The following is a 26,244-nucleotide window of genomic DNA, read 5'->3' as shown; positions in this document are numbered from 1 at the left end:
GCCAGCTTTTCCAGGGGCCGACCTCTCCCTCCCTAGGTTGTCAAGTTTACCCAGCTCTTAGGGGTCATGTTTGGAAAAAACTCCCCTAAAGGCAATTTTAATACGTAAGACAAAATACCAATATATAGGATAAAGCAACATGAAAAATCTCATGAACTGAAAAGGAGCAATAAATGTTGAACCTGCTATCTCCCAAAGTTAGACATTTATTGTCCTTTTTTAACAGGCATACCTTGGTAGGACAAATCCAGGAAATGCCATTCTTGACATAGTCCTCATTTTACGAGACAGGAAACTGAGGCCCCAGTCACATGGAGAGAAGCAGACAGAGACAGGACTGGAGCCCAGATCTTCTGACACTGAGCTACACCAGCACTTTAATACAGCTTCATTCCAACAGACACTCACCTTTAAGGAAAATGGTTGTGCAAAGTCCACTCTGACACACCCATAGTTTTTTCGTAACATCCTGATAACGCCTCTAGCTACGCTCCAAAGGCTCTCATTCTTCTTAGGTTTTCCCTAAATTACAATTTTGAAAGAATAACACGGTAAGAAATAAAGCTGATACATGAAAACATTTTGTTATCCAAAGAATAAAGTTTTTTTGTTAGTTTTCGGTTCTTATGGAAACTAGAGGTTTGCATTGAAAAAGACAATGATGAGTGAAGAAGGAAAGTAAATATTCATGGACCTGTCAGAAAATGTTTAGCTTTCAAAGATTCTAACAGAGGTAATCATGTCCTCGGGAGAGATAATTTGGTCAATGAAAAACAGAACCTTCAACACTAATTCACTTAGTACCCTGTTTACATCATTCACAAAAATACAAATGAAAACTAATGAAGAATAAACATGACAAAACAGGCTGAAAAACTGGTCTGCAGTTCTTGGATAAAAACAAGATGTCAAAGAGGCCTTACCTGGGGTCCAATGATCACCAGAGTCCAAATATCTAACATTAGGCAACTGAATGTCCAATCCAGCCCCACAGGGGCCTTTAAGCTGATTATTCATTTAGTAAGCATGGACTGAATATGTAACACACATAAGGCATGACAATGGCCATATAATGGACACAAGACTCACATGTGACAGTGACAATCAGGGCAAGTGGGGCACACCTTTAGGGCAGACACATACAACACAAGGAGGAGTCTCCTAAGGGACATACAGGTAAGAATCCAGGCCATCACTTAATTTTTAAAGCTTCTAATGTGTTTTGGGCAGGAGGCTTAAAGCGAGTAATTAATCCAAGACTTCCACACTAAATAAGAACAAAAATGAATTCCTCTGGAAATCTTATAATACTGGTAGAAATTGTAAGTCAGTAAAAGCATTTTGGAAAACTGTATTTACTAAAGCTGACCCAACAATTCCACTCTTAGGTATATCCAACAGAATGCGTACATTTGGTCATTAACAGAAATATACCCGAATGATCATAGTCAAGAACTAGAAACCAAACTGTTTCTCAACATTAGAATAAATTGTGGTATCTTCATATATTGGAATACAATGCAGCTGTGAGAATGAACAAATTCTAACTAAATGCAACAACATGGGTGAATCTCACAGACACCTAACTGAGCAAAGGAAACTAGAAGCAAAAGGACCACACACGACATAATTCCATGTATGCAGAGTTGAAAAATAGGCAAAACTACTCTGTTCTGTCAGAGTGAAGAGAAAGGGTACACAATGATGAGAGTGGCACATGGTAGGTTCCTAGGGTCATGATTAAATTGTTCCTTGATCTGGGTGCTGGTTACATGTGTGTAATTCAAACTACATGCCTATGAGATGTGCATTCTTCTATAACTATTATACTTACTTCAATAAAGAGCTTACAAAAGATATTACTGCCACTTCTCAAATTAATTTATAGTTGCTTTGTCAACATGATCCCACCAGTTCTTCAGGCTTAACTTAAAATCTGCACATAAACAGTAAGCCCTGGGGAGAATAAACCACACAACTGCCCTCTCCCCACAGTAGAGATGGCAATTCAGTGCCAAGGGTTTTTTCATTTCCCAATCCTAGGACCAAGGCCGACACTGATAAATCTAATCATGTCACTTCCTCCAGAAGCACCCATGAGCACCACCAATCAGGCAGACATAGGAAATCATAGCTACTCACCATGCCCACCCTACCATGTTTCCTACAACGCTTTAAAATTAGGGAGTACAAAAAATATCCCTCACTATACAGTCCGCAATATTGTAATAACGATGTATGGGCCCAGTTGGGTACTAGACTTACCAGGGGGTAAATTATATAAATGTCTAACCGCTATGCTGTACACCTGAAATTAATATAAAATAATATCCAATGTCAACTGTAATTGAAAAATAAAAGAAAAAAACGAACGAGTAAAAACAAATATATATTCCTAATTAATTTCCAAATCGCTTGTCCAGAAGCAGAAGACTTGAAAGTGAAGCAGACCTGCGGGTGGGGTCCTCTTACCAGCTGTTCGCCATTGTAGTGACCTTCGATGATGCGGTCATAGGAGATTCCCACAGGTATGATCAAGATGTCTGGGATGGTGTTGGTAGACAGAGTATCGACCACAACCGACAGAAGTCCCGCCCGAGCACAGGAGGTTTTCCCACTCCTGGAGCGTGTGCCCTCCAGAAAAATCTCCAAGAACTGCTGCTGTCGAAGTAGTTCAACTATATGCTGGGATACAAGGAGACAGTAAAACATCAATTCAAGAGCACCCAACTTAGAAAAAGCTCAGCAATTTTTTTTTTTTAAAAGCCCCCAAGCCTATAACTTCGCTACAGACAAAGTATTTTACTCACCTAAATCATAACAAGACAGCTATATTTGGGAGATGACAAAAAACTGTCATCAAACCCATACCAAAGCAATGATCACTCAAATAATTACTCAGACAACAGTGTTTTAAAAACCTCTTTGTCCTTCTACGGTGACAAGTGCCATCAGGGCTCTAAGGATAATGAGAGACAACACTCACCCCATGGAGCAGAGCTCGGTAGAGGATGTCCTTCCGTCCGTCTGGAGTTTCGTCCAGCCTCCGTCGTATGAAAAAGCCTCCGAGCTTATGGATCAGGGTACTATAAATTCAGGAATGCATTAATCAGTTATAAAGACAAGCGTAAAAAGAATACTCAAATGCCAAGTCACTTCAAAACATTTGCCATGTGAATACAAACCACAAGTGCTGTTAGAGCTGCTGACAGTGAGAGTGTGGACATTTTCCCATTTTCCATATTATTGACGTTGCACTCATTTACATTACTCATGAGCTGTTGCAGCAGCACCTCATATTCTGAAGTTCTATTACATCTATTCCAAAAGCAGTCTGCATGATACATTTCCCTGCAAAGGCGATGCTACAGATTTAAAACCCTTTCCAGGGTCTCAAGACACTGATGGTTAGACATCCCGAAATTTGCCTACGGCACATTTACTGCAAAATGATGTGATGTTACAAAAGCTCCTTTGGAGAAATTTTCTCAAATAAGTATTGCTCAGAGAGTGTCTCTGTGAGACATGGATAATCTTATCAGACTGAAACCAAGCATAACCATCTGTCCAAAACATGAAACAAGCATTTGCTGCAGGTGCCTACACATAAGGATAAAACAATTCTTTTCACAACCCCAGGGCTCTTTCTACAACATTGATGGATTTTGATATGAACTTGAAATTGTCTAATACTTAAGTCACCCTTTCCAAACTCAGAGTCTCCTCCTATTCTTTTCAAACAGAGTGATATTAATATAAATATAAGCAATATATATTTTCAGTAGCTTCTATCGTCAGTATAAAGAGGCAACAGTTAAGATGTCCCCAGAGTTTAATATTACTCTTTGAGAGTAAAACTCTGCAGAATATGTTCATAATGAATGAGACGAACCACCCACAAAAGTAACCCACCCTGAAAAGTGGTTTGTGAATGTGTAGACTGGCATGTAACCAAAAAAAAAAAAAAAAGCTGCAAATAAACAGGCCAGGTTGTGTACAGTCTGTTATGTCTGAAGGAATGGGGAAGCTAAGCAACGACTGGCATGGATTCATGAAAAGGACGGTTGCGTTATGAGACAGGATCAATGTTTATCAAGCACTTCCAACAGGTCCAAGTGAGAACGTAGAGGCAATGAGTACATGAGTTTTTCTGATTACAAAAGAGGCTTCTCTGGAGCCCATGCTTTGCTCTAAGTCTATGCCTACCATCAGCTTTCTGACGACTTTCTAACTCAGCTTCCCAGGTTCTGTGATACTGGGAAGAGGTACCCAGAAGAGTAAACAAAGGTATTCTCATCCTGGAAAAGCGCACCTGCCCTAGAGCGTCATATCACACTGTTTGTCTATATTCCCCAGTAGATTATGAGCTATGAAGGCAAGGTCACTCTAGTCGAGAGCAGAGCTGGGTAAGCATCAGCTGACTGCAGGAATAAATGGCTTCTTTTCAGTCATTCACAGGAGCCTGGTTAGCCAAAGGACTGCACCAAGCGATGAGAAAGCAGCTCCTGGGCCTGTGAGGCTGAGGCTCAGACTTCACAGCACGCAAAGGAAGTGACTGCCCCTTTGTGAGCTGCTACCTGCACAGCCTGCCAGCCTCTGCCCTTCCAGTCACTCTAAATTCATCCTCCTCTTACTCTACTACTGAGCTGACCTTAGAGGTGCTTTATGCTTTGAAGTTTGAAACTGCAATTTCCCCAGCCGACTAAACGTAGTCCTCCCCAATTCCCCACTGGTGATCTACCCAGTTCCTGGTGGTAAACACCGGACTCTTCCTCCTTCCTCTCCGCCTCTCCCCCTCTGTTGAGCCCCACAGCTGGGCTACCGTTTGGTCTTGTAAATCCAACTTACAATGCAGTTTTCAAATCTATGCCCTCCTCTTCCAAGAGCACTACTATGCTTTTAATTTAAGCCTTCGTTATCTTTTGCCTGAACTATTGCAGTGGAGCCAGAATCGTTTTAACTCCCTGTCCTCCAGAATGACTTTTCCAAATGCAAATCTGACCATGTCATTCCTCAAGTACAGGATACATTCTGAAGTCTTGGCTTAGGAAGTGTTGTGATCGAGCTCTCACTACCTATGCAGTCACCACCTCCAGCCTCAAGCCCTTCCCAGTGCATCCGACAGTCTAACCCACTGAATCGTCTGCCGTTTCCCAACCAAACCATGCTTTCAATCTGTCTTTTCACATACTGTTGCCTTTGCATGGAGTGCACTGCATTCTCCTGAACACCTCTAAAATACACACCTTCTAGTTGTACTGTAATTGTTACAGGTTTCTAGCTCTTCTAAATCAGGAGAGCAAAGTGAACAAGCATGGTTCTTTTTACTTATCTTTAGACCCTATCGCCCCACCCCCACCTCCCTACTGCCAAGCCTGACACAGTAATTTGCTATCTTGTCTTTCTAACTGCCTTTTATCCATTTGGTAAGTATTGCCCATCAAGTTGAGGTATTCACAGTTCACCAAGTATCCCATATAAGATACAGAAAGGAGGGTGACAGTCTTATTGCTTTTTTGTACTTTTCAAATTTTCCACAAGAAACATGCATTACTTTTATAGTAGAAGTAAAAAGGCTAACATCCTCTTTACAATAACACTTGTCAAAAGGTATAATGAAAAAAGAAAAAGTTCCAAATATAATCTTTTTCATGCCTCCCACTTCCAAATAAGCTGATTTTACCTGAAGATGGGGATGTTGAGATTATTGCCTGACGCGATGTATGGTGCTTTGATGTTATGGCAGAAGAGAATGAAAGTGAGCAGCAGATAGTCAATGTGTGATCTATGAACCGGCAGAAATAAAAGCGGCAAGTTCGTCTAGGAAAAGGAAACACGCCCAATTGAAAATTCAAACGCCAAGTTCCATCACACTTTGCAACTCCATTTGGTGAGTCACTCGAACATTGGCTAATCAGTGATTCATTCTTTAAAAACATTTTAAAGTAATATGAACTTCTCTCAGTTTAATATTTATCTAGCTGAAAACAACTACCACCACAGAAAATAACCAGGGAAGGGGAAGAGTAATCAAGAGCTCACGTTGAGCCCAAGTATCTCCCGAGAGGCAGCCCTGATTATGTACGCAGAACAGGAAGTTTTGGAGTCAAGCCTGGTTTGGTTGGACATCCGGAGCAAGTCACTTATTAGCCATGACTTGGAAACACGTCTTACTCTATCTGAGCCTTGATTTCCTCATTTATAAAATCGGGATTGTTCTGGCTGATTTTCAGTTGTCACAAGGTAACTCACTAAAGGAATCCTGCGTGCTGCTGGGGGGGTCCTCCTCGACCCCACCGGCCCTCCCCACACAGGACTCTGCAGTCATCTCACACGGGGAAATCTCCCAATGGGATGGAATAGTATACACAATAGTATACACGAGAACATTCCCAAAAGAACTCTAAGTTCACTCTCCAAACGTGGGGAGAAAGGAATGACAGGGTCGCATATTTCTTGCCTCAGTTGCAGCTTTGACCATCTCAAGTTGACCCTTGTGGATCTGAATGTTCCAAAAGAAGCTGTTGAACAGTTTTAGGAGCACCCAGCCAGTCAGTCTGAAAGTAAAAAAAAAAAAAAAGGAAATATGTATACATGTAAATACACACACATATATATTTGACCATTGTCTACTTATATTTCTGAACCAACAACCTAGCAATGCGTGTGCATATGTATGTGTATGTCCCTGAACTGTGGAATTCAATGGCTAACTTTACATATATACTTCTTACAGAAGTACTCATTTACTACGGACCAAAATCTTACGTTTCACTCTAATAGTACACTTTACACTTTAGAAGCAAAAGACCAAGCGAACGTTTAGGTGAGCAGAACGACAGAAAACCACTCCCTTTAAGACACGGGTGTGAAACCCGGCTCACAACTAGTCCAGACAGCAAATATCAGCAGTAACCCAATAGCTGCTGTCAATTAACAGAGATGAAGGTGGCTTAAGGCTACCACGGTGCTACTCCCCATGGAAGCTGAACATAAAGACTATAAAGTGGAATTGGTTTTAACATCAGAATATGTTACGACATCTTTGGACCAAAAGCACTGTGCTAGGAAAGTCCAATGGTTCTGTCCTGTTTGCTCAAAACAGGATGGTGCTGGGGAAAAACTCTTTGCCTCGCCTTTAATACCTGATCATTGCTGGTGAGACGGTGGCAACCATTTCTTGAAGGATCCTTTTGGCTTTCTTTCTCACTTTACTGATGGCTTTCGCTTGCTGCTGAGCAGAACCATCAGGGTTTAATTCAGCAGCCACTTCTGCAATTGCCTCTTGTACTCTGATTTGAAAATGGAAAAACAGACGATGTAACTGGTTCTGTGCCATATTCTGTATTCAGCATTTTCTAAAGCATAGCTATAAATCACAAAATAAAATGTACTTTCTCTCTCATATGTGATAACATGAGAGAATAAACTCAACTGAGAGGTGCTTTCTTTGGTTGTCCATTAAATATAAAGGATATCGTACCCCTAAAGCAATGAACCCCTGAGGACTCTGGGAGGCTGACTAAGGAATTTAATTCAAACTCACTGTGTAACAACTATATGAATTTGAAATGTTCCAGTTATGCTGTGAGGCACACAAAGCTGCACTTTAGCAGAGGAGAGAAAAGGAAAGATTATAATTTAGGCACATAATTCAGAGGTATCCAAAGCCCACTGCCAAAGTAAAGTCTGATTTTCCTTTCGAAGACCGAGTTATTCACTTATATTGTAACTCTATTAGAACCATATATAAAACTCCCTGAGAGGGATGAAACGGGGACATAAATATTTACAAGTGTTTTCAAATCAATCCAGTTATTTAAAAAAGGCAGAGCTCAAGATTACAACAGTGCAGAACGGTAAGCGGGGAGGTGAAAGGGAAGATTCAATCCAGTTTTGTTAAGTCTTCCATGCGACTTAGGGAAAAACGCAGGAGGTTAAACATCCTCAAATCACTTCTAACATTCTAGTTACTAGTCAAAGTATCTGGATAGAATGAAACATACTTGAAGGTTTTTTTACCTGCAAAATAGAATATATAATAATCCAAGGAAGTTTAAAATAACTGTGTTTTCTCCTACTGATTTTAGAGTGGTATATGGCAAAACTCCACACAGCCCCGTAATTAATACAAAAAGACCAATCCCACAGGACACCGATGCAGCCTAAATCTATTCTTTGAATAGCATTTATTTCCATCTGGCCAGGAATGTTTTCACAAGTAATTGACATGATATTACACTTCCATTATCAACTATTCATTCATTCATTCAGTAAGTATTTACTGAGTTCCTATTATGTGCCACCACTGTTCAGGCCTTAACAATGACACAACAGGGCCGGCGTTTCTAAGCATCTTTTAATCCACCCCAATCTCTGGCTCCCCAAATTTAGGTAGGTGTCGAACATGGGCTACACCAAGGAGTTGGAACAGAGACCAACCTTCACCCAAACTCCCGTATGCTAATGCCTAAACTTCAAAATGACTCAATAAGTGTTACAGTAATTATTTGACAGAGATAATCAAACTTGCTTATCTTTTGGCTATAAAATAGAAGATGTAATGTCCCAAACATTCATCTTACAGAATATTTGTGCCATCTCTGACTCCAACTTGCCTGTCATGTATTAGAAAACCGTTCATTTGTTCCCCATAAAACGAGACTTTTATTCCCACAGGGCACTTCACCAAAACCCTATGTTCTCCTGCCTTTCCCTGGCTTCCCCTGGAGCTTAACCTTCAACTTGGAAATGCAAATGCCCCTGGAGAAAGAGTCCCAGAGAAACTCTGGTTAATAAAGGAGCTCACTTCCTCACTCCATGCCCACCACCCATCCCTGCCTCTCCCCTTTACAACAGTATTCCCACCCTTACCTACTGCTGTTCAGCACATTTTCAGTCACATGGGTGGCAAACATGCCTTTATGGACATCTCGTTCTTGAATAAAAAGCACATAAGAAAGACGGCGTGCAAGCCATCCTCGGTGCCTGCAATGAGAAAATCATTTAGCAGAGAAGTACTCCAGGAATACCTAGAACAAGTTGGTTCAATTGTACAGTGGTTTCCTTCCTGTGAACACAAGGCCTCATTTCATCTATTCCTGACATTGGGGTTTTCCTATAGCAAACTCTCCTTAGTTCAGGATGCTATGCAGACAATTTCATTCCTAATTTCTTTCATGTACTCTCAGCTAAAATTTAAACTTGGAATTTGTGTATTAATGCTTGAATAGTGTTACTCTGCCAATAATAACTCAAATATAAAACCAAAAGAAATAAAAACATCTTTATTAATACCATAAAAAGACACATACATGTTGAATGCTATATACAGAGGGTGCCAAAAAAAATTGTATACACATTTTAAGAAAGGAAAACTGTATTAAAATTGTAATAATATATACCGATAACAAAAGATGAATACAAGTCACATTTGACTTCTGCAATTACAAGAGGTGCTCAAAATGGTTCCCATCAGTGTCCAGACACTTCTGATTACAGCGAACTACTGCTTGAACAACGTTGACCAAAGTGTCCACTTTGTATATATTTTTTGGCACCCCTGGTATGTATGTGTATATATACATATAAAAGCTATATAGCTTATAAGCTATGGCTATGGGCTATAAAAGATAATTTGGAAGTCTTTCCTACCATAAAGGGCTAATATTTTTTTTCTTTTTTTTGGTTATAGTAATTATTCTAAGGTTATACTCTGGGCTCAAGAAGCCAGAAGCTCTTACTCTTTTTTTTTTTTTTTTTAAATACATTCAACGTACCTACCGGATAGGACATATTCCTATTAGTCACAATGACTATGTGTTATTTGAACGGGGTGGGGGGGTGGGGACAGGGAATCTCAGAATAAGAATACTACAAACTTTCATTATGCATTGATTGGAACCCATTTGTAATGATTATATAATGCCTTATTATCATTTCCTCCATAATGATATGCATAGGAACAGTAGAAGATTTCAAACATAAATTCACTAATTCTGAAAATATCCCAAAAGCCCTCGATGGAGCAAAAGTAATTTGAGGAAGCACTGTGTGAATCACATGTTCCCTCATCTCTCCTGCCTGACGTTCTCTTTTACTGCCTCCTTTCCTTTGTCTCAGTTCTCTGAAAAATTGGCCCACTATGTTAAGTGTTTAATTCCAAACACTTCCTTCAATGAAAATTTTCAGAATTATTACTGAAATGTACAAAATTCAAACTTTCTATGAAATCCCTTTCCAGTTGACTGAAAGCTGTGTGTGTGTGTGCATGTGTGTGTGTGTGTGTGTGTGAGAGAGAGAGAGAGAGAGAGAGAGAGAGAGAGAGAGAGAATGTTTAGGCTTTGCTTCATTAACACACAGAAGAGCTAAAGAGCTGACTCAACTGCGCAGGCAGCTTATTACAGTGAATAGTTTCATAGTGCTTCATCAATACAGCATATGCTTTATTTTTTTCTTAACTACCTCCAACTGAGGACAACAAATGGACCCTTTGGCTTTATAAATGGAATGTCTACTTACATAAAGAAGAGACCCTAGGAGATCTCTTTTCTTAGGATCTTAATCAGAAAAAAATAAAATAAAATAATGGACCAGCGTCTCTCCTTTAAACTTAAGAGGGTGAGCAGGGAAGGAGGGAGAAATGGGAAAGGGTAGCTTGGGAATGCGAAAAAATAGTCCCTTGACTTCAGTTCTATTTAAAAAAAAAAAAAGTTAACTGACACTCGTATACATGCAGGTATTGTGCTCATTTATGATCTCATCATCAAAATATGAGAAGGATCATCAGAAGGACTTAATTTGTAGGTATTTGACTTCTTGAATCAATTTTTCATAGAAATTCAAGTATTTCTCATCACCTGAACTTACTGCTTACCTACTCCAGGTATTTACTCTTAGAATTATCAGAACTGGATATCATTTTTGGCTGCCTTTTCTCTTATGTCTCAAAGACATTCACACAACCTTCCAAGCCTCCTTCCTTATCTGCAGCCTAGATTCTCAAAAAAAAACAAAACAAAAAAAACAACAAAGCCTCTTTTCTCTCACTCTGATACCTAATAATAGCCTATCCCCATATGCCTGGAATTGGGAAGTAAGAATTCTAAGAAAGGTCTTAAGCTAATAATAAATCAAAGAACATTTATTCAGTACAGAAAAAGATGTTCTAAAATTCTATAGATTAGGCACATTTCACTCAGTTGTACTTTTTAAAATCTAAAAGTCGTAACTGATCATAGGGCATTCAAACACCTCTCCTCAGAAAAATCTTCATCACAATTTGGAGCACTTCGAATGCAAAATCAATGTGTGCATAAGTTAGAGAAAGCTCTAAGTAACACCTACACTCTCAAGAAAATATTTACTATATAATTAAATACAGCAGCGGTCAGAGTAACAGGTCTCTCAGGTGGCTGTACTGTTTCCAATTTTTAGACAAAGCCTCTTGTGTCAGAAGCTCATAGTCTATGAACTCTCAAAAACATAGTGAGATTCATCTTAAAGTACATTAATTAATTACTCTGGAGTTTTTCTTTTGAGGTTAGAAGTATAAGAAATTTCTTTTTACCTTGTGTGAGTTTCATTGATGTAAATAACATTCCGCAAACCCAAAGACGGGATACTGGGGTTGAAAAATTTATCCTACATAAGACAAAATAAGCACAGACATAAATATACAACCAGCTTGCTGGTGAAGTGTTCGCATTACTAGTACTCAACACACAACTTCTAAAATTCAAGCATAAAGTTAGGCATTGCTTCAAAAATCGAAGTGATGAAGAAAATTTATGTTTTATTAAAAAGTACTTTTTGGCCTTTCAGGTTACAAACTCAAAATTAATCCTTAATACCTTGCAAAGAAAATAGCTTCTCTGCTTTTCCTGCCCCAAAAGAACTGAAGCCCTGATGGCTTTAGTCATTGACAGAAACACTGGAGCTTTCAGAGTTCCCAAAATACACAAATATTATACTAAGTACCATGTAGTTATGGTTAGATTACTAAATCTCTCAATAATCCCGACACATAAGAATTACTGTCGCCATTTTATAGACAGGAAAATTGAGGCTGGCAGAAGTTTAGGATTCAATCCCAGATCTTGTTCCAAAGAGTATGGTCTTTCAGTCCCCTGAAATGACTGTTGCACTTAATGAGAGAATGTATGGTTAAAGCTCATCCTCTTTACAGGTAACCTTGAAAGATAATCCAGAAATAACTCTACTGAATAGAAAAAGTCTGTAACTTTATCAATGTGGACAAAAGGTACACTTTCACAAATAAATGCTGAAAAAGCAGAAGGTACCCCAACAAAAGATGTAAAAATACTTAATTTGAAATCTCTTTAGAGAAGAGGAAAATACGATTTCAGAAAAAAGGTAGCAAATATCAAAAAATCACCATAGAATATTGTCAAACAAAAACTATTTTAAATAAACATGCCATGGAAAAATTTTAAGATCAAGTTTGGCTCCATCAGGTACTATATTTAAGCAAAAATTATTCTTTGTTATATTACTCACCTATCCCCCCCCACTCCAAACCATTGCCACTACCAAATAATTGCCTATACTCTATTTTGACTTAAGAACAGATTAGAGTTAAGATATTGTTTTGGTCTTTTAAGCATTCAAAATTAGATGAGACGCCAGATCTAAAAAGAAAAGCCACATGATCTTCTATTTAAATCTTTATTTCTATTGGCCTATTAATCTGAACTGGCTTTATTTCTGGACTAGAAGTTTCCATAATCCTTCAGAGCTATCAAATTCATGCAACATGGCACTTGTGATGTAAAAGGAACAATATTATTTCAAGACATTCACATAAACTGCTTGGGTCCCACACAAATCTCTCCCAGGTTAGTAAATCCCTTTATACCAGACTTAGAATTCTATTTCCTGCCAAGCCAATCCTTGGCAGTAGAAAATTCACACAACGCAGTTGGTTATTCACACAGGTTATAAGCAATCTCAATAAATGACAGGCACTTAAATGGCAGAATTTTTATGTCTTGATAGGTGGCCCAGCCCAGAGAGAGCTTAACATCCAGGTATACCTTTAATAGCTAACTCTCCTGCTTTAGAACACAGCCACCTTAGACTAACAGTACCGTGCTAACTCATCCCTCTGGCAAACGCTGCAGCAGAAGCATACCTCTTATGCAATGAACTCTCCTCAAATACAGACTCCAACACCGTAATGTGGAAGATTTTGCATGGCGTGTGTTTTTTTCACCAAAATACAAACAAGCACATACACACTCTTTTTTAAATCTTCACCTAACCTTTTGGTGGCCATTCTTCACTATCACAGAGTCAAAAGACACCCTTCCCCCATCACCCCTGAAATAGAAATTTAGCAAGAGTAGAGCAAACCACAGTGCTGACGTTCAACATCAAGAAGTTACATGCAAGTTCCCACCAACTTCTTTGGAAGAGTTAACTGAAAGTGAGATCTACTCTCCCCCCCAAAGTCACACTAAAATTACTAAAAATCCAAAATCTTGCCTAGCATCAGCTATTGGACCAACATTTACTGAATAACTGAAGGGAAATAAAAATTTAGTCAGCATCTTTATTTGGATTATTTGGTTTATAAACATGGCTCTAAATTCTAAAAATGAATCAAGTCTACTAAGGCTACTCAATACCAAAGTCACACAAAGTTGGGAATCTGTGTCACATATTTCACGTGTTTCAGGTCAACAAGCAGTAATTCTTACCCAGCTCTGGGGAGTACAGGAATAACAACATCTTCCCACAAATGGCCTTTTTCGGCTCATTAGGCTTTCCTTCCATTTTAAGGTTGCAGATCTGAAGACAGTAGGTCTGAAACCACACTCACCCTAATAAATATTAAGGAAAAAATGGTTACGGAGTGGAAGAGAATTATACTTGTCCATGTGATCTCTAAAACTAAGATATTTCAGATAGAAGGGAAACTGATGACATATTTTTCTTTTGGTAGTATTATGTTTTTCTGAGTGATATTCATTCACGGTACTCCCTCCATGATCAACACCAGGAACATGAGCAAAAGCTGAGCACCTAAGAATAGCAATAGCTGGCAATGACTACTGCACACTCAAAGCAGCAGTCAAGGTTTAAAAACAAAGTTGCAAAAGGTCAAACAGCCTCTGACTGGAGCAGGATGAATAGCATCAGACTACTATGCCAACAGTTCATTTTACTCCCTCTGAAATCACACGCTCCCACAAAAGAGCTACCAAGGCCTTACATAGTAAGCAAGTTTATACAATACAGCTTAAAATATTTTATTTTAAATGAAAAACAAGGCACACTTACATAACATTCCTTCACCCTAACAAGAGAGTTTAAAGGATGGAACATGAAATTGTAGCTGTACTATACAATTAGGGTCAAACTCTGCTGTTCTATTCTAAACATTTTTCTCTCAAATGTGGGTTCTTCAGTTACTCAAATCCCACTGATATAACATTCTCGAAAATAAACAACAAAAAAACACTCCATCATCATTTCTATATAAAATAGTGTTAAAGAAATATCTTAAACATTCCATGTTACCCTGAAATAGGGAATACAAGATAATGCATGCCCTTTGGATTGGGTCATACTAAAATTTATTTCCTGTTTTTAATTTTTTAAATAAACTTTATTTCCATCACAAAATTTATAATTAGATATAAGTAGGGAAAACAGATTTTAAAAATTTTAATTTATAATTACACCACCCAAAACAACTACTAGGTTTTTTTCTATGCAAAAGTATTTGGCTTTTTAACACAGCTACTGTACTTAAATTTCTTACCAATATTTTCTTCCCAGTCAACATGATACCATTAGAATTTTTAAACATTAGGCTTCATAAACATACCTTCTAACAGCTGGAGGCCGTTTCTGCAGCTATTATATTACCCTCTACTTGATATTAAGTTGGCGCCAACATTTCCACCTTTGTAAACAATATTGAAATGAACATCTTTAAGTCGAACGTTTTGAATTTGTATCTTAAACTTACCCATTCCTCGTTCGCATGCTTACATTGGCCAACACTGTATTCTGATGAATTTGGCAGATAAGAAACATCTATCGTGCCAAGGGTCAGTGCAGATTCGTCCATGTCACAAAGCGTAACTCCCAAATCATGTACTGTAAAATATATATACCATTTAAGTTAATGAGGACTCCAGAGAGTAAATACCAGAACTCAAAATTCTGACTTCTACATGATCTATATAATAGGATGTCAAATGAACTTCCACCATGTTCAAAGTACAAAAACAGACTTTGGTATGTTTATCTGAACTCAGGCAGCCTTGATTTATTTAAAAAAAAAAAAAATCAACCTTTGTATCTTTAGACTTCCTAAACAAAATAGCTATGAATTTGCAAGGGTAAATAAGAGCTTATTTCAGGTACAAGACCAAGAATTATTTCATTTGTGTTAATATTCGGTTGGTGCAAAAGTAATTGCGATTTAAAAGGTTAAAAATAATTGCAAAAAACCGCAATTACTTTTGCACCAACCTAATAACTGAATAGTTCCTGGGAGGACAAAGGCATGTGTTTATTTAATTAAATATAAGTTACATGTATGCACACAGTAGATCTTTTTTTTTAATTATGCGCTGGAAAGTTTTGGTCATACATAATACGCAATGTAAAATGGGTGCTGGTAATGAGAGAACCTCGGAAGCTTCACACCTAAATTGAATTAAGCTCTTAATTTTCTTGTGCTGCCTTAAATGAAATTATATTTGCCCTTTTAGTACACTTACAAAACTCTAAAACAAAACCACTCTATTTAAAATATCTGTTTTATAAGTTTTCATCCTTGTCAACATGCCTTTTCCTACCCTCAGGGAAAGTGTTCACTAACAGTGAACTGCTACAGAAAATTAGTAGACATTAACCTAAACTATAAAAACTTTCTAACATAATTCTGAAATTATTTCGAAATAGCTTTTGGCTATTTGTCACCGGGCCTTAAATTTTTCCTTTAAAACCTTGACACGTCAATCCCAGGTTAACAGTGTTCCTTGGAGGACACACTCTGATTTCCGTACGATCGCCACATGGCTTTGCTGCGGTAACTGTTACGCTCAGCATTAACTCCACGTCCTTAACAATGTAACGTAAGTAACAATCTAACACAACAGGCGAGAGGAGAGAACAGGAAAGCACCGCACCTGGCACGAAAGCGCTTCGGTATTGTAACACTAGCTCTCAGTTTCAGGCGCAGAAAGTAGCTACAACCGGGGGAGCCGGTTGCCGCCTGAGAAAATGAAGACGCGGCGGCCCCAGTGATCAGGAGAGCAGGGGAGGGAGAGAGTCTGGTGCCAGTAAGAAGTCCACGCTACGCTCCTCCCTGCCCACAGCCTTCATCCAAGGTCGCGAAGTTTACAAAAAAATAACCCGGGGGTGCCAGACCACAGGCGGAGGGGACCAACTGTGGGTTCTGAAAGGGACAGAGGCAGGGAGGCCAGCTCTGAAGCCGAACCTACCCGACTTCAAACACCGCTGCTTCCCATCTGTCGGACTTTGGACAAGTTGGTTAACTTCTATGCCTTGGTTTCGCCGTCTGGAAAATGGGCATATTACGCTAGCTCTTACCTCCTCGGGTTCTGGGAGGACCGGAAAATACACACAAAGCGCCTAGCACAGTGCAGTGTCTGACACACAGGGAGCGCTCAGTGCAGTCAGTGGTCATCTGTCACCGGACGGTCCCCGTCACCAGCCCCGCTCAGAGCACGCCTGCGGTCTCCACGCCAAAGCCAGTGCCCCCACGGCCCGCTCAGGCGCGGAGGGTACTGAGTCCGGAGCGGAAACCCGGCCTGACCCTGGTCCCTCGGGGAGAGAGAGCCCACGCCTGACCCCCACCTCGGCACGAGCCGGAACCCATTTCTCAGGGGGAACCTCGGCACTCGGGGGCGGGGACCAGGGGGGCACAGACCGCCCCGGAAACTTGCAGGAGTCGCGCGGGCTCCGGCGCAGAGGGCGGCCACGCACCTGTCCCGGCCTCCGGGGCGGAGCAGCCTCCCGCAGCCGCCTCCCGCCCGGGCGGCTCGCACCGCAGCGCAGCCGGCTTCGGGGGCTGAGCTGCCGGCGGCACGTCCAGGCTCCGCCGGTGCTGCTGCAGCGTCGCGCCCTGATGACGCGACGGGCGCCTGGCAGTGACGCTGCGGCCACGAGTCCGCCCGCGCCAGGCAGCACGTGGCTGTGCGCTCTGTGTGTGCATCTCAGGGCAGAGTGTGTGTACACACGTGTGTGTCTCCGTGGCCGAGCAGGGCCCAAACGAATGGTTGTTCTGCCTCGGGGCTGAGGAGACAGAGAGAGAGAAAGGGAGGGAGGGAAAGAGAAGGAGGGAGGGAGGGAGAGGGAGCACCTAAGTCTGCGCTGTGTCATCTGTCACCAGGGACTTGGTCTCCACCAGGCTCTGGTGGGAGTGTGCGCTGTGGGGTGTCTGGGTTTCTGTGTATGTGTGTGGTCTTTTTTACGAGATTTGGAAGACTAGAATTTATTAGGGATGCGGAAAGTGGGGATTGGGAATGGTCCTGTTCCGTAATTTCCATAACAGTGGCTGAGTGCCTTTTCCTTGAAGAAAATGAGGAACCCAAAAGGAAATAAGGTTTCCAAAAGTCGAAGTCCACATTTGCCTACTTTTAACCCTTCAGACAAAGTATCACTGGGCACAAACAGGTTTTTTTCACAATATTTGTCCTGCTGTAGACAAGGCCAGTGGTTATCCAGAGCATTAGCCATTTGGAAGATAAAAGATAACCTTCTACATTGCACTTAAGCAGCATTAAGTGTGGACTAGCAGCTGAGAATACAAAGATGATTAAGATAGAGTCCCTGCCCTCACACCTCTGCCACCAGTCCTCATCTCTGCACACATTAACCCTCATCCTCTCTTCCAAACACATTTGTCTCCATGGCTACCCATCAAAAGCCATCCTTAGCTCCCCACAGTCCAAATGCCTGAGCCTGGCACTTGAGGCATCCACAGATAAACCTCCACTCTTCCCACTGTGCTCCAGCAGGAGCCCTTACTTCAACCTCTCCTGTTGTCCCGAGCCACACCATGGACACTCAAACTCGTAGCTGGACCATGCCACTCTCCCCTAAATCCTATCGCTCCTTCCTGAACTAAACCCCCAAGCCTTCCCTAACCTCTTCCAGCCCTCAATAATCATACCCTCCTGTGAAATCTCACAGATTGATTGTGGTACCACACCTAGGATCTTTATAAATTGTGTCATTCTTCCACAAGATAATGAACTCATCATCAATGTCAGTGACTTGCCTCAGTCTCTGAGGTAGTCCTGTAGTGCTTTGTTATATTAAACACTCAAATTAATACCTGTTGAAGCTGAGGAACAAGAAGAAAAACAAGAATTTCTTCTCTTGAACTTTCTACTCTTGTTTATAAAACCATCCCAAAACACAGGTGTGGCCCCCTTTTAAAACAATCCAAAACAGTAGGAGTGGTTATTCTGTTAAATTTTTTTTAAAGCTTCTTGAAGTTAAAGACACTGTTTTTATCAAGCCTACAGACACCTTACCTCCAAGCAGACACCTAAATACTCAAGGATTACGTTGACTAGAATAAGAAATTCTAATCCCAAAACATGACATTTTATGGACAGATTACTGGTCCCTGACCAAAAAAAAGAAAAAGAAAAAATGGGGTGGGGGTAGAAAAAAGAGGAAAGCCTTGTGGTTTGAATCACTGGTAAAGAGAAAGTAAGGAGAAATGAAGCAGAGAAAACATCACAGGACTTAAAAGGTAAACCAGGGGGAAAACTAGATTGTCATACATCAAGTTCCTTTGTAGGCAACTCTTTTGTAACACCCATTGCACAAGAGTTACTGTACTTGCAGGAGATGTACATTGCACATCTTCAGGTTACTTCATGAGAATTATTTTGGGAACAAGTGACACCCTTAGCAATCTGTTTTATCAACAGTACCACAATTACTTAAAGTAATCCAGTCTAGGCAGCCAAAATGGAGGAACAAGGACTGAATTTTCTCTCCTGCTACAACTGAAATAAACAACCAGACCAGGCAAGATGAATGAAACAGGCAGCAGTGCAGGACACTTGTCCATAAGGGGAGAAAACAAATGAGGTCAGCACTATGATTGGTTCAGCTTACTGTCCAGAGAGAGTGGCCAGGCTGCTGTAAAAAGCGGGGGAATCCGGGAAGAACTAGGCAGACCCCCTTGAGCTGAGGAGATAGAACTGAGAGACCTGAAAGGCCAAAGCAGCTGAAGCTGGGAGTAGAGTACCAGAGAAAGGAGAGAGATACAGAGAAAGAGGGAGCTCTGGACACCTGCAGAAGTGCTTGCTCCAGTCTTCAGCTGAGTAGGATGTGAGTGTAAGTAAAGTACCCAAGGCCAGGGAAAGAACCACACATACAAAGCTTGTATAGGACAGGGAATTTATCCTGTTGGCACAAGCCAGAGTGGAAAGTACTGGACAGAGTGGAAGTACAGAATGATCATACAAGACCAGGAATAGGGCCTGATCCAGGCAACCAGATTGCAAAGCCTCATAATTCATAACTCAAAAGGTCCTGCTTCAGGAGTGGTATACAATTAACCCTAGAGTAGATGCTGCTTGGTTCTACCTAACAAATCTTAAAGCTAGCCCCAAAAGGATCAAACTGTTTTCAAGAACAAAGTGTCACGAAACAAAACACAAGGAAATCCAAAATATCCAGCACCCAACAAGGTGAAATTCACAATGTCTGACATCCAATCAAAAATTATCAGGCATGCAAAAAAAGAAGCAGGGAATGAACGACCCCTAATGAGGAGAAAAATCAATCAATTGAAAGAGAAATGATAGAATTAGTAAACAAGGACATTAAGAAAACAATTATAATTATATTTTATGTGTCCAAGAAAGTAAAAATTGAGCATATTAAGTAGCGATGTGGAAAATCTTTAAAAAGAGATTATAAAAGCCATCATCTGAGATTTTTTTAACACACACAAACTCCACTTGTATGTGACTAACAACAGATTAAATATTACTGAAAAAAAAAGATTTAAAAACTTGAACATATTGCAGTAGAAAAAATCCAAAATGAAACACAGAGGGAATAGAAAGAATGAAAATAAAAATAAACAGAGTATCAGTGAGCTTAATATATATGCAATCGAAGTCCCTGAAGGAAAGGAGAAATATGAAGAGGGGTCAGGCAGGACCAAAAAAAATATTTCAAGAAATAATGGCTGAAAACTTTCCAAATTTTATAAAACTTATAAACTCACAAATTCAAGAATCTCAATAAACTCTACCTAGAAACATGAAGAAACCTACACCAAAAAATATCACAATTAAATTCCTTAAAACTAGTGATAATGTGAAAATCTTAAAAGCAGTCAGAGGGAGAAAAGAAAAAAAGACACATCGCTGTGCAAAGGAACAAAGATGAGAACGACAGCCTACTTCTCGTCAGAAACTTGCCAACAAGAAGACAGGGAAGTGGCATCTTTAAAGTACTGAAAAAAAAAACTGTCAATCTGAATTCTTTCCCCAAATATACATATTTCAAAAACCAAACAAAATAATGACATGTTCTGACATAAAATAAAATAAAAACTAAAAGAATTCATCACCAGCAGACACTTACTATAAGAAATATTAAAAGAAAATCCTTCAGGTAGAAAGAAAATACAATCAAATGGAAATGTGGACATACACAAAGGAATTAACATCTCAAAAAATCATAAGTAGGTAAATAAAGGTTTCCTATCTTAAAAATCCCTTTTAAAAAATGATTGCTTCATGCAAAAATAAAAACATTATTTTGTGGGGTTTATAATATATGTAGAAATAAAATATATGACAACAGCACAATGTCCAGAAAGGGGAAAGTACTCTGTTGTAATCTTCTTATGCCAAGCATAAAATGGTGTAATGTACTGGAAGGTAAACTGATAAGTCAAGATGTATACTCTGACTCCTAAAGCAGCTACCGTAAAAGCAAAACAAACAGTTATTGCTAACAGAAAAACAAAGAAAATAAAGTGGAATTATTTTTAAAAACACTCAGTGAATCTAAAAAGAAGGCAGTAAATGAGGACAAAGGAAAAAAAGAATAGATAAGATAAAGAAAAAACACATAGCAAGATGGTAGATTTAAATCCAAACAGGTAAGTAATCACCCCAACTAAAGGCAGATTATCAGACTAGAGAAAAAATCATGAACCAACTACATGCCACTTATAAGAAGATCACTTTAAAGATAAAGACAAATAAAAGTCAAAGACTGAAAAACACTGTACCAGGCTAAAGCTCATCAAAAGAAATACAGGTGGTGATATTACTATCAGACAAAGTATATTTCAATACAACAATATTACCAGAAATAAAGAGGAGCATTTCATAACGATAGAGGTCAATCTTAGAGGAAAATCAATTCTAAACATTTGTGTATCTAATACAGAACTTCCATATATATGAAGCCAAAATTAACAGTATTACAAGGAGCAATAGAAAAATCCACGATTATAAACAGCAATTTCCACACCCCCAGCTCAATAACTGACAGAGTAGGTAGACAGAGAATCAGCAAATGTCTACAAGGCTTGTAAACTACCATCAACAAAACTGGCCTAATGGACATTAAGAACACTACAGCATACACTCTGCACACTGTCTTATAAGAATGCTACACCCAACAACAGGAGAATGGGTTTCTTTTCAAGTGCGCACAGAACATTTTCCAAGACAGACCATATTCTGGGCCATAACACAGGTCTCAGTAGATTTATAAGAATTCAAATCATATGAAATATATAATCTGACCACAACAGAATTAGAAATCAATAACTTACAGGTGTCTGGGAAATCCCAAAATATTTAGAAACTAACACGCTTCTAAAAATACCACAGTTTAAAGGAGAAATAAAAATGGAAATTAGAAAGTACTTTGAATGGAAGGATAATGAAAACACATGTCATAAATTGAGGGATATAGCTAAAGCTGTACTTAGTGAGAAATGTGTAACACATATATTAGAAAAGAAGAAAGTCCTCAAATCATCGATCTCAGCTTCAACCTTAAGAAAGAAGAGCAAATTAAACCCAAAGTAGGCAAAACAAAAATAAGAAGTAATAAAGGACAGAAATTAATGACACAGAAAACAGAAAAATAATAGACAAAAATCATTGAAACTGAAAGCTGATTCTCTGAAAAGAACAGTAAAATTGATAAACTTCTAACCAGATCAATAAGATTTAAAAAAGAGAGAAGACACACATTACCCATAACGGGGATGCAAAAAGTGACATCACTACAAGTTCTGCATATGTAGTAATCCAGTCTTTCCATTGCCGAAACTACTTGCCTTTTTTTATTCAGGGTGGTTTTTCAAGATGGCAGAGTCCCCACCTTCATAAGGGGTGTCTGATTAGATCTGATAAAAAGCTGTTCTCACCGACTATACCAGGCTGTCCTCATCTGGCACTTGTGAAAGTGATGTATATCTATCTGCATTTTGTTCTATTTGGTCCATTTTCCACTTTTCAGTCTTTCAAGGTATTTTTACATTTTTTCTGCCACCCTACATACCTGCTAACATCTTAACATGACTCATTCCCATGATGATCCTTCAAGATGCTCTGATCTTCAGTTTACAGATAAGAAACATGAGGCTCAGAGATATTAAGTAAGTTGCCATTAAGTAAGGTAGAAAGTAGCAGAGCAGGGATTTGAACCTGGGCCTTTCTCTTCCTAAAACCTCTTTTCTGGCTAATAACTCACACTGCCTCCTTACTCGTCCCTGTTCAACAGGCTTCCCTCCAGACTGACCCAGTTTCGTTGATCAAAACTTACCTGGATACACTTCTACACACCCACCCACGCACAGAAGAATTTCTCGGCAAGCATATTACTCATAGGAGAAACATTGTCAACTGAATTGCTGAAATGCAATGATCAACTATGACAAGCCCTGATCTCAAATAGGACAATTATTCTATCAAAAACTTTTAAAGGAAATAAAGTAAGTTTGGCCGGAATTATTCCGATTGAATCCATGCTGTTTTCATCGTCTACTTCCCTCCAGATTCCTTTTGTTCATTCATCTATTCAGTAAATACATATAGAACACCTACTGCGTGATAATGAAGCCAGCATAGTACCTCCCTCTCTTAGAGTTTACAGTCTCACAGACTCACACAACTCCTGTTTAATAATTGTTTGCTCCAGTCTGTTGACCCTCCTTTACTTTATCTCAATATTCCTGTTGCTGGCTCTATTTCCTTATTAGCTTGTTTTCTTTCCCAAGTAATAATCTTATAGCTCTATTTGTTATGCCTTTCTAATAAACCTCATCCCAACATGAATCAAAGCATCTACTCTGTCCTAATATTGGAAAGGCAGAGCTTGGGTGAATTAATAAACTTAATAATTAGGTAACAGTAATTAGGTCATAAAGACTTAATAAGGGTAGATTCCTGCCTTAAGTTCATCACTGACTTGATTCTCCCTACTGTCAAACATTTGCAGAGGGGAAGAGGGGGAGAAACCAGAAAAACAGGGTTTTTGGACAATCTTGAGGTTAGACTTCTCTTAAAAAAACAAACAAAAAACAGGTGACTTTTGCTTTGTTCTCACAACAAAAACTTCCTTTTGGCCTTCAAAGATTATAAATAAGTTGGTAAAACATGCATTAATAACCACAAATTGATGTAGCATGACTTGAAATTAGTGTTTTGGTCTTATCCTCACCAGTTCTTCTGTATTAAATTCACCAATTTAAGTAGCTGCCATATCTAAGATGGGTTCCTCCCACTGACTGACTTCTTTAAAATAATAACAACAACAATAATAGTAATAATTGTTCGCAAAAAGTTTCAAAACTCATCATCAAGTTCATCAACATATAGCTTCTAGAATTCACTTAGCTGATTTGGGGCAGGCACTGAGACCTGCCTGTCCCATATCTATTCCCACCCACTTCTGGCTATCAGGTGCCTGGTTTTGTTTAGGGTGTTCTTTTGCCAGCTCTGGAAAAAAGAATGAATCAAATATCTAAGCTAATTATGGTCATCTTGTTCTCTAATATTCTAACTGTTCCTGCATCCAAAATGGTCAGTATGACCTAACTCTAGGCCATCAGACCCAAGAGAAAGCCAAACAAGGATTTCTGGAGAAGTTTTTCCTTCCCAGTAAAAGGAAGCAGACACAGCTGTCCTGGCTTCTTTTCACTTTTTTTTTTTTCTTCTATGTGTTCTGTAACTTAATTTCCAAGCCCAACACCACCAGTCATACAACGCTGGATTTCGTTCAATCACTGTGTTTAAGCCACTCTAATCTTGTTTTCTGTTATTCCCAGGCAAACACATTTAATTTTGAGCACAGTTCTGGCCTCTAGAGTAACATAAACATATTGGGGGGAAAAGAGCGAGAGTTGAGAAATCGTCCCTGCCAGTGTGTCATGCTGGGGGATTGGAGGTGGAAGTGACCTTAGAGCTTACATATAGGAAGTACCTTAGGCAAGAAGAGAATGGAATCCCTCTGACTCACTTTTACCACATTTGTGGCAGAACAAGGACTCCAGCTTGACTGAAAACTACTCTATCAATAGATTAAGCTAGAAATCTCAGATAATCCCAGCAGGAGACAGTCAGGCTTCTGGGGGGATCCTGTGGGAGGGGCTACGTGACAAGGCTCCACCCCCTTACTCCTCAGCCCCACTCCACCAAGGAAGGCCAGCAGGAGCTAGGAAGGGTTCCAGGCTTCCAGCCACTGGTTCTAGAGGACAACTGGGGCACTGGGGCGGATATCTGGTAGAGCTGGGTCGTTAGGAAATCAGCTTAAGTCAATATATTTTATTTTTACAATTGTTAATTCATTCTTAAGAAATAAAGGATGTTTGTAGGGTGTTTTGTTTTTGTTTTTGTTTGTTTTTGTTTTGTTTTGTTTTGCCACTTCTCCCAGGAGTACAGCCAGGGCTGTGGTTTAAGTGCTGAGGTTGCCTTAGCCCTTGAGGGAGGCTGAGTAATTGCAGTTCATAGCCTTTTGGTTACTGAAAGCAGACAGAGAGAAAGAGACAGAGAGAGAAACTGTTGACTGAGGTTGGTTGCCAAGAAGACAAAACCTACACAGGCCTCCATTTTTTGTGTGAACACCAGCTGGACTGTGCAAGAAGAGGTTGCCTGAGAAGGGGGTAGAGGCCAGAACAGCCCAGGCACCAAGAAGGGGCTACAGGTGAGGGTTCTGATCCTGGGTCTGACTTGAGAGTCCTCCCATGCAGACCCTTGGAGGTGGCAAGTCTTCAGAAGGAGTGGGGAGAAGGGACACTGTGAAGAGTCTAGAATCTTGGGAGCCTCCGTGAACATCCCACTGGCTGAGCGTGTTGTGGAGGGAATGGGGCTCCATAAGCCATGCAGGGCCTGGACAAGGAGCGATGATGAAGGAGACCAGCCTGAACCGAGTCAGGGCCTCTGCTTTCAGGCTTCCTGCACAGCATAAGTGCCAGGATAACGGAGAGGAGGGGAACCCCAAAAATGATCACCATTGGACTTCTAGGGACCCTTGACATGAGCCGTTTAGAGAGATTAATTGAACATCCATTCAGTCAGAACACATTGATTGACAGCCCATTTTGCGCCAAGCATCTTTGCTAGGCACTAAGAATACACAGAGGAAGATATCACTCATAGATCCTGCACTTGTGGAATGAACAGTCTCATGGCCTGTGGCGTGTTGGGAGGGAGACAGTAGGGAAAAAGTAACAGACAAGTAAACACAGACAAATAAAATGAAATCGCAGCACATTGTGGAAAGTACAATGAAGATCCAAAGAGCATGTGTCACAGAGAATAACAGCGGTGACCAGCATTAGATAAGGTGAGCAGGGAGGACCTCACTAAGTGGGGAGCAGCTACCCTGAGGCTGGGGTGTGAGAAGCACCTGCCACGGAAAAAGCCCAGAAAAGACCTTTCTAAGAAGAGGAAACGATACCTGCCAAAGCCCTGAAGGAGACCAGAGCTTGGCAGAGAGAACCGAGCAGTGTGGGCTGGCGAGGAAGAAGGGGGAACGTGGCAGAGAGAGGGGTTGGGAAGCCAGAGGGGCCAGATAGAGCAGGGCTTTTGAAACCATAGTAAGAAGTTTATCAAATTAAAAATAAAATTGTGACATGGAGGAAAAAAATGTCATGGAGGAATTCACATGCCCTTCACCCTACAAGTATTAGAGAAGGATGAATGAAAACAGAAACCCAGGTCTGTGGAGTTAGTG

The 26,244-nt window shown here is 40.0% G+C and overlaps 1 protein-coding gene across 4 annotated transcripts in view; it reads right to left on the bottom strand.

Moving 5' to 3' along the window:
• The window catches only part of GPAM (glycerol-3-phosphate acyltransferase, mitochondrial), a 61,298-nt gene that overhangs the window by 15,592 nt on the left and 19,462 nt on the right, over window positions 1–26,244 (bottom strand). Inside the window, exons 1-11 of one of the 4 annotated variants that reach the window (XM_019725135.2) lie at window positions 16,990–17,146; window positions 14,999–15,129; window positions 13,722–13,844; window positions 11,570–11,643; window positions 8,875–8,988; window positions 7,146–7,292; window positions 6,461–6,557; window positions 5,684–5,820; window positions 2,987–3,086; window positions 2,473–2,685; window positions 409–522 (exon numbers count right to left, since the gene is read on the bottom strand). In XM_019725135.2, coding sequence (XP_019580694.2) covers window positions 409–522; window positions 2,473–2,685; window positions 2,987–3,086; window positions 5,684–5,820; window positions 6,461–6,557; window positions 7,146–7,292; window positions 8,875–8,988; window positions 11,570–11,643; window positions 13,722–13,844; window positions 14,999–15,100 — 1,221 coding nt within the window. In that variant the 5' untranslated portion in view covers window positions 15,101–15,129; window positions 16,990–17,146. Of the gene's footprint in view, window positions 1–408; window positions 523–2,472; window positions 2,686–2,986; window positions 3,087–5,683; window positions 5,821–6,460; window positions 6,558–7,145; window positions 7,293–8,874; window positions 8,989–11,569; window positions 11,644–13,721; window positions 13,845–14,998; window positions 15,130–16,169; window positions 16,290–16,593; window positions 17,147–26,244 lie in introns of those variants that run through there. The other 3 variants (XM_019725133.2, XM_019725137.2, XM_019725134.2) reach the window with 3 other exon arrangements.

Source organism: Rhinolophus sinicus, linkage group LG07 (assembly GCF_036562045.2).
Source record: "Rhinolophus sinicus isolate RSC01 linkage group LG07, ASM3656204v1, whole genome shotgun sequence".
Classification (NCBI taxonomy): domain Eukaryota; kingdom Metazoa; phylum Chordata; class Mammalia; order Chiroptera; family Rhinolophidae; genus Rhinolophus; species Rhinolophus sinicus.
This window is presented reverse-complemented; position numbering and strand designations above follow the sequence as displayed.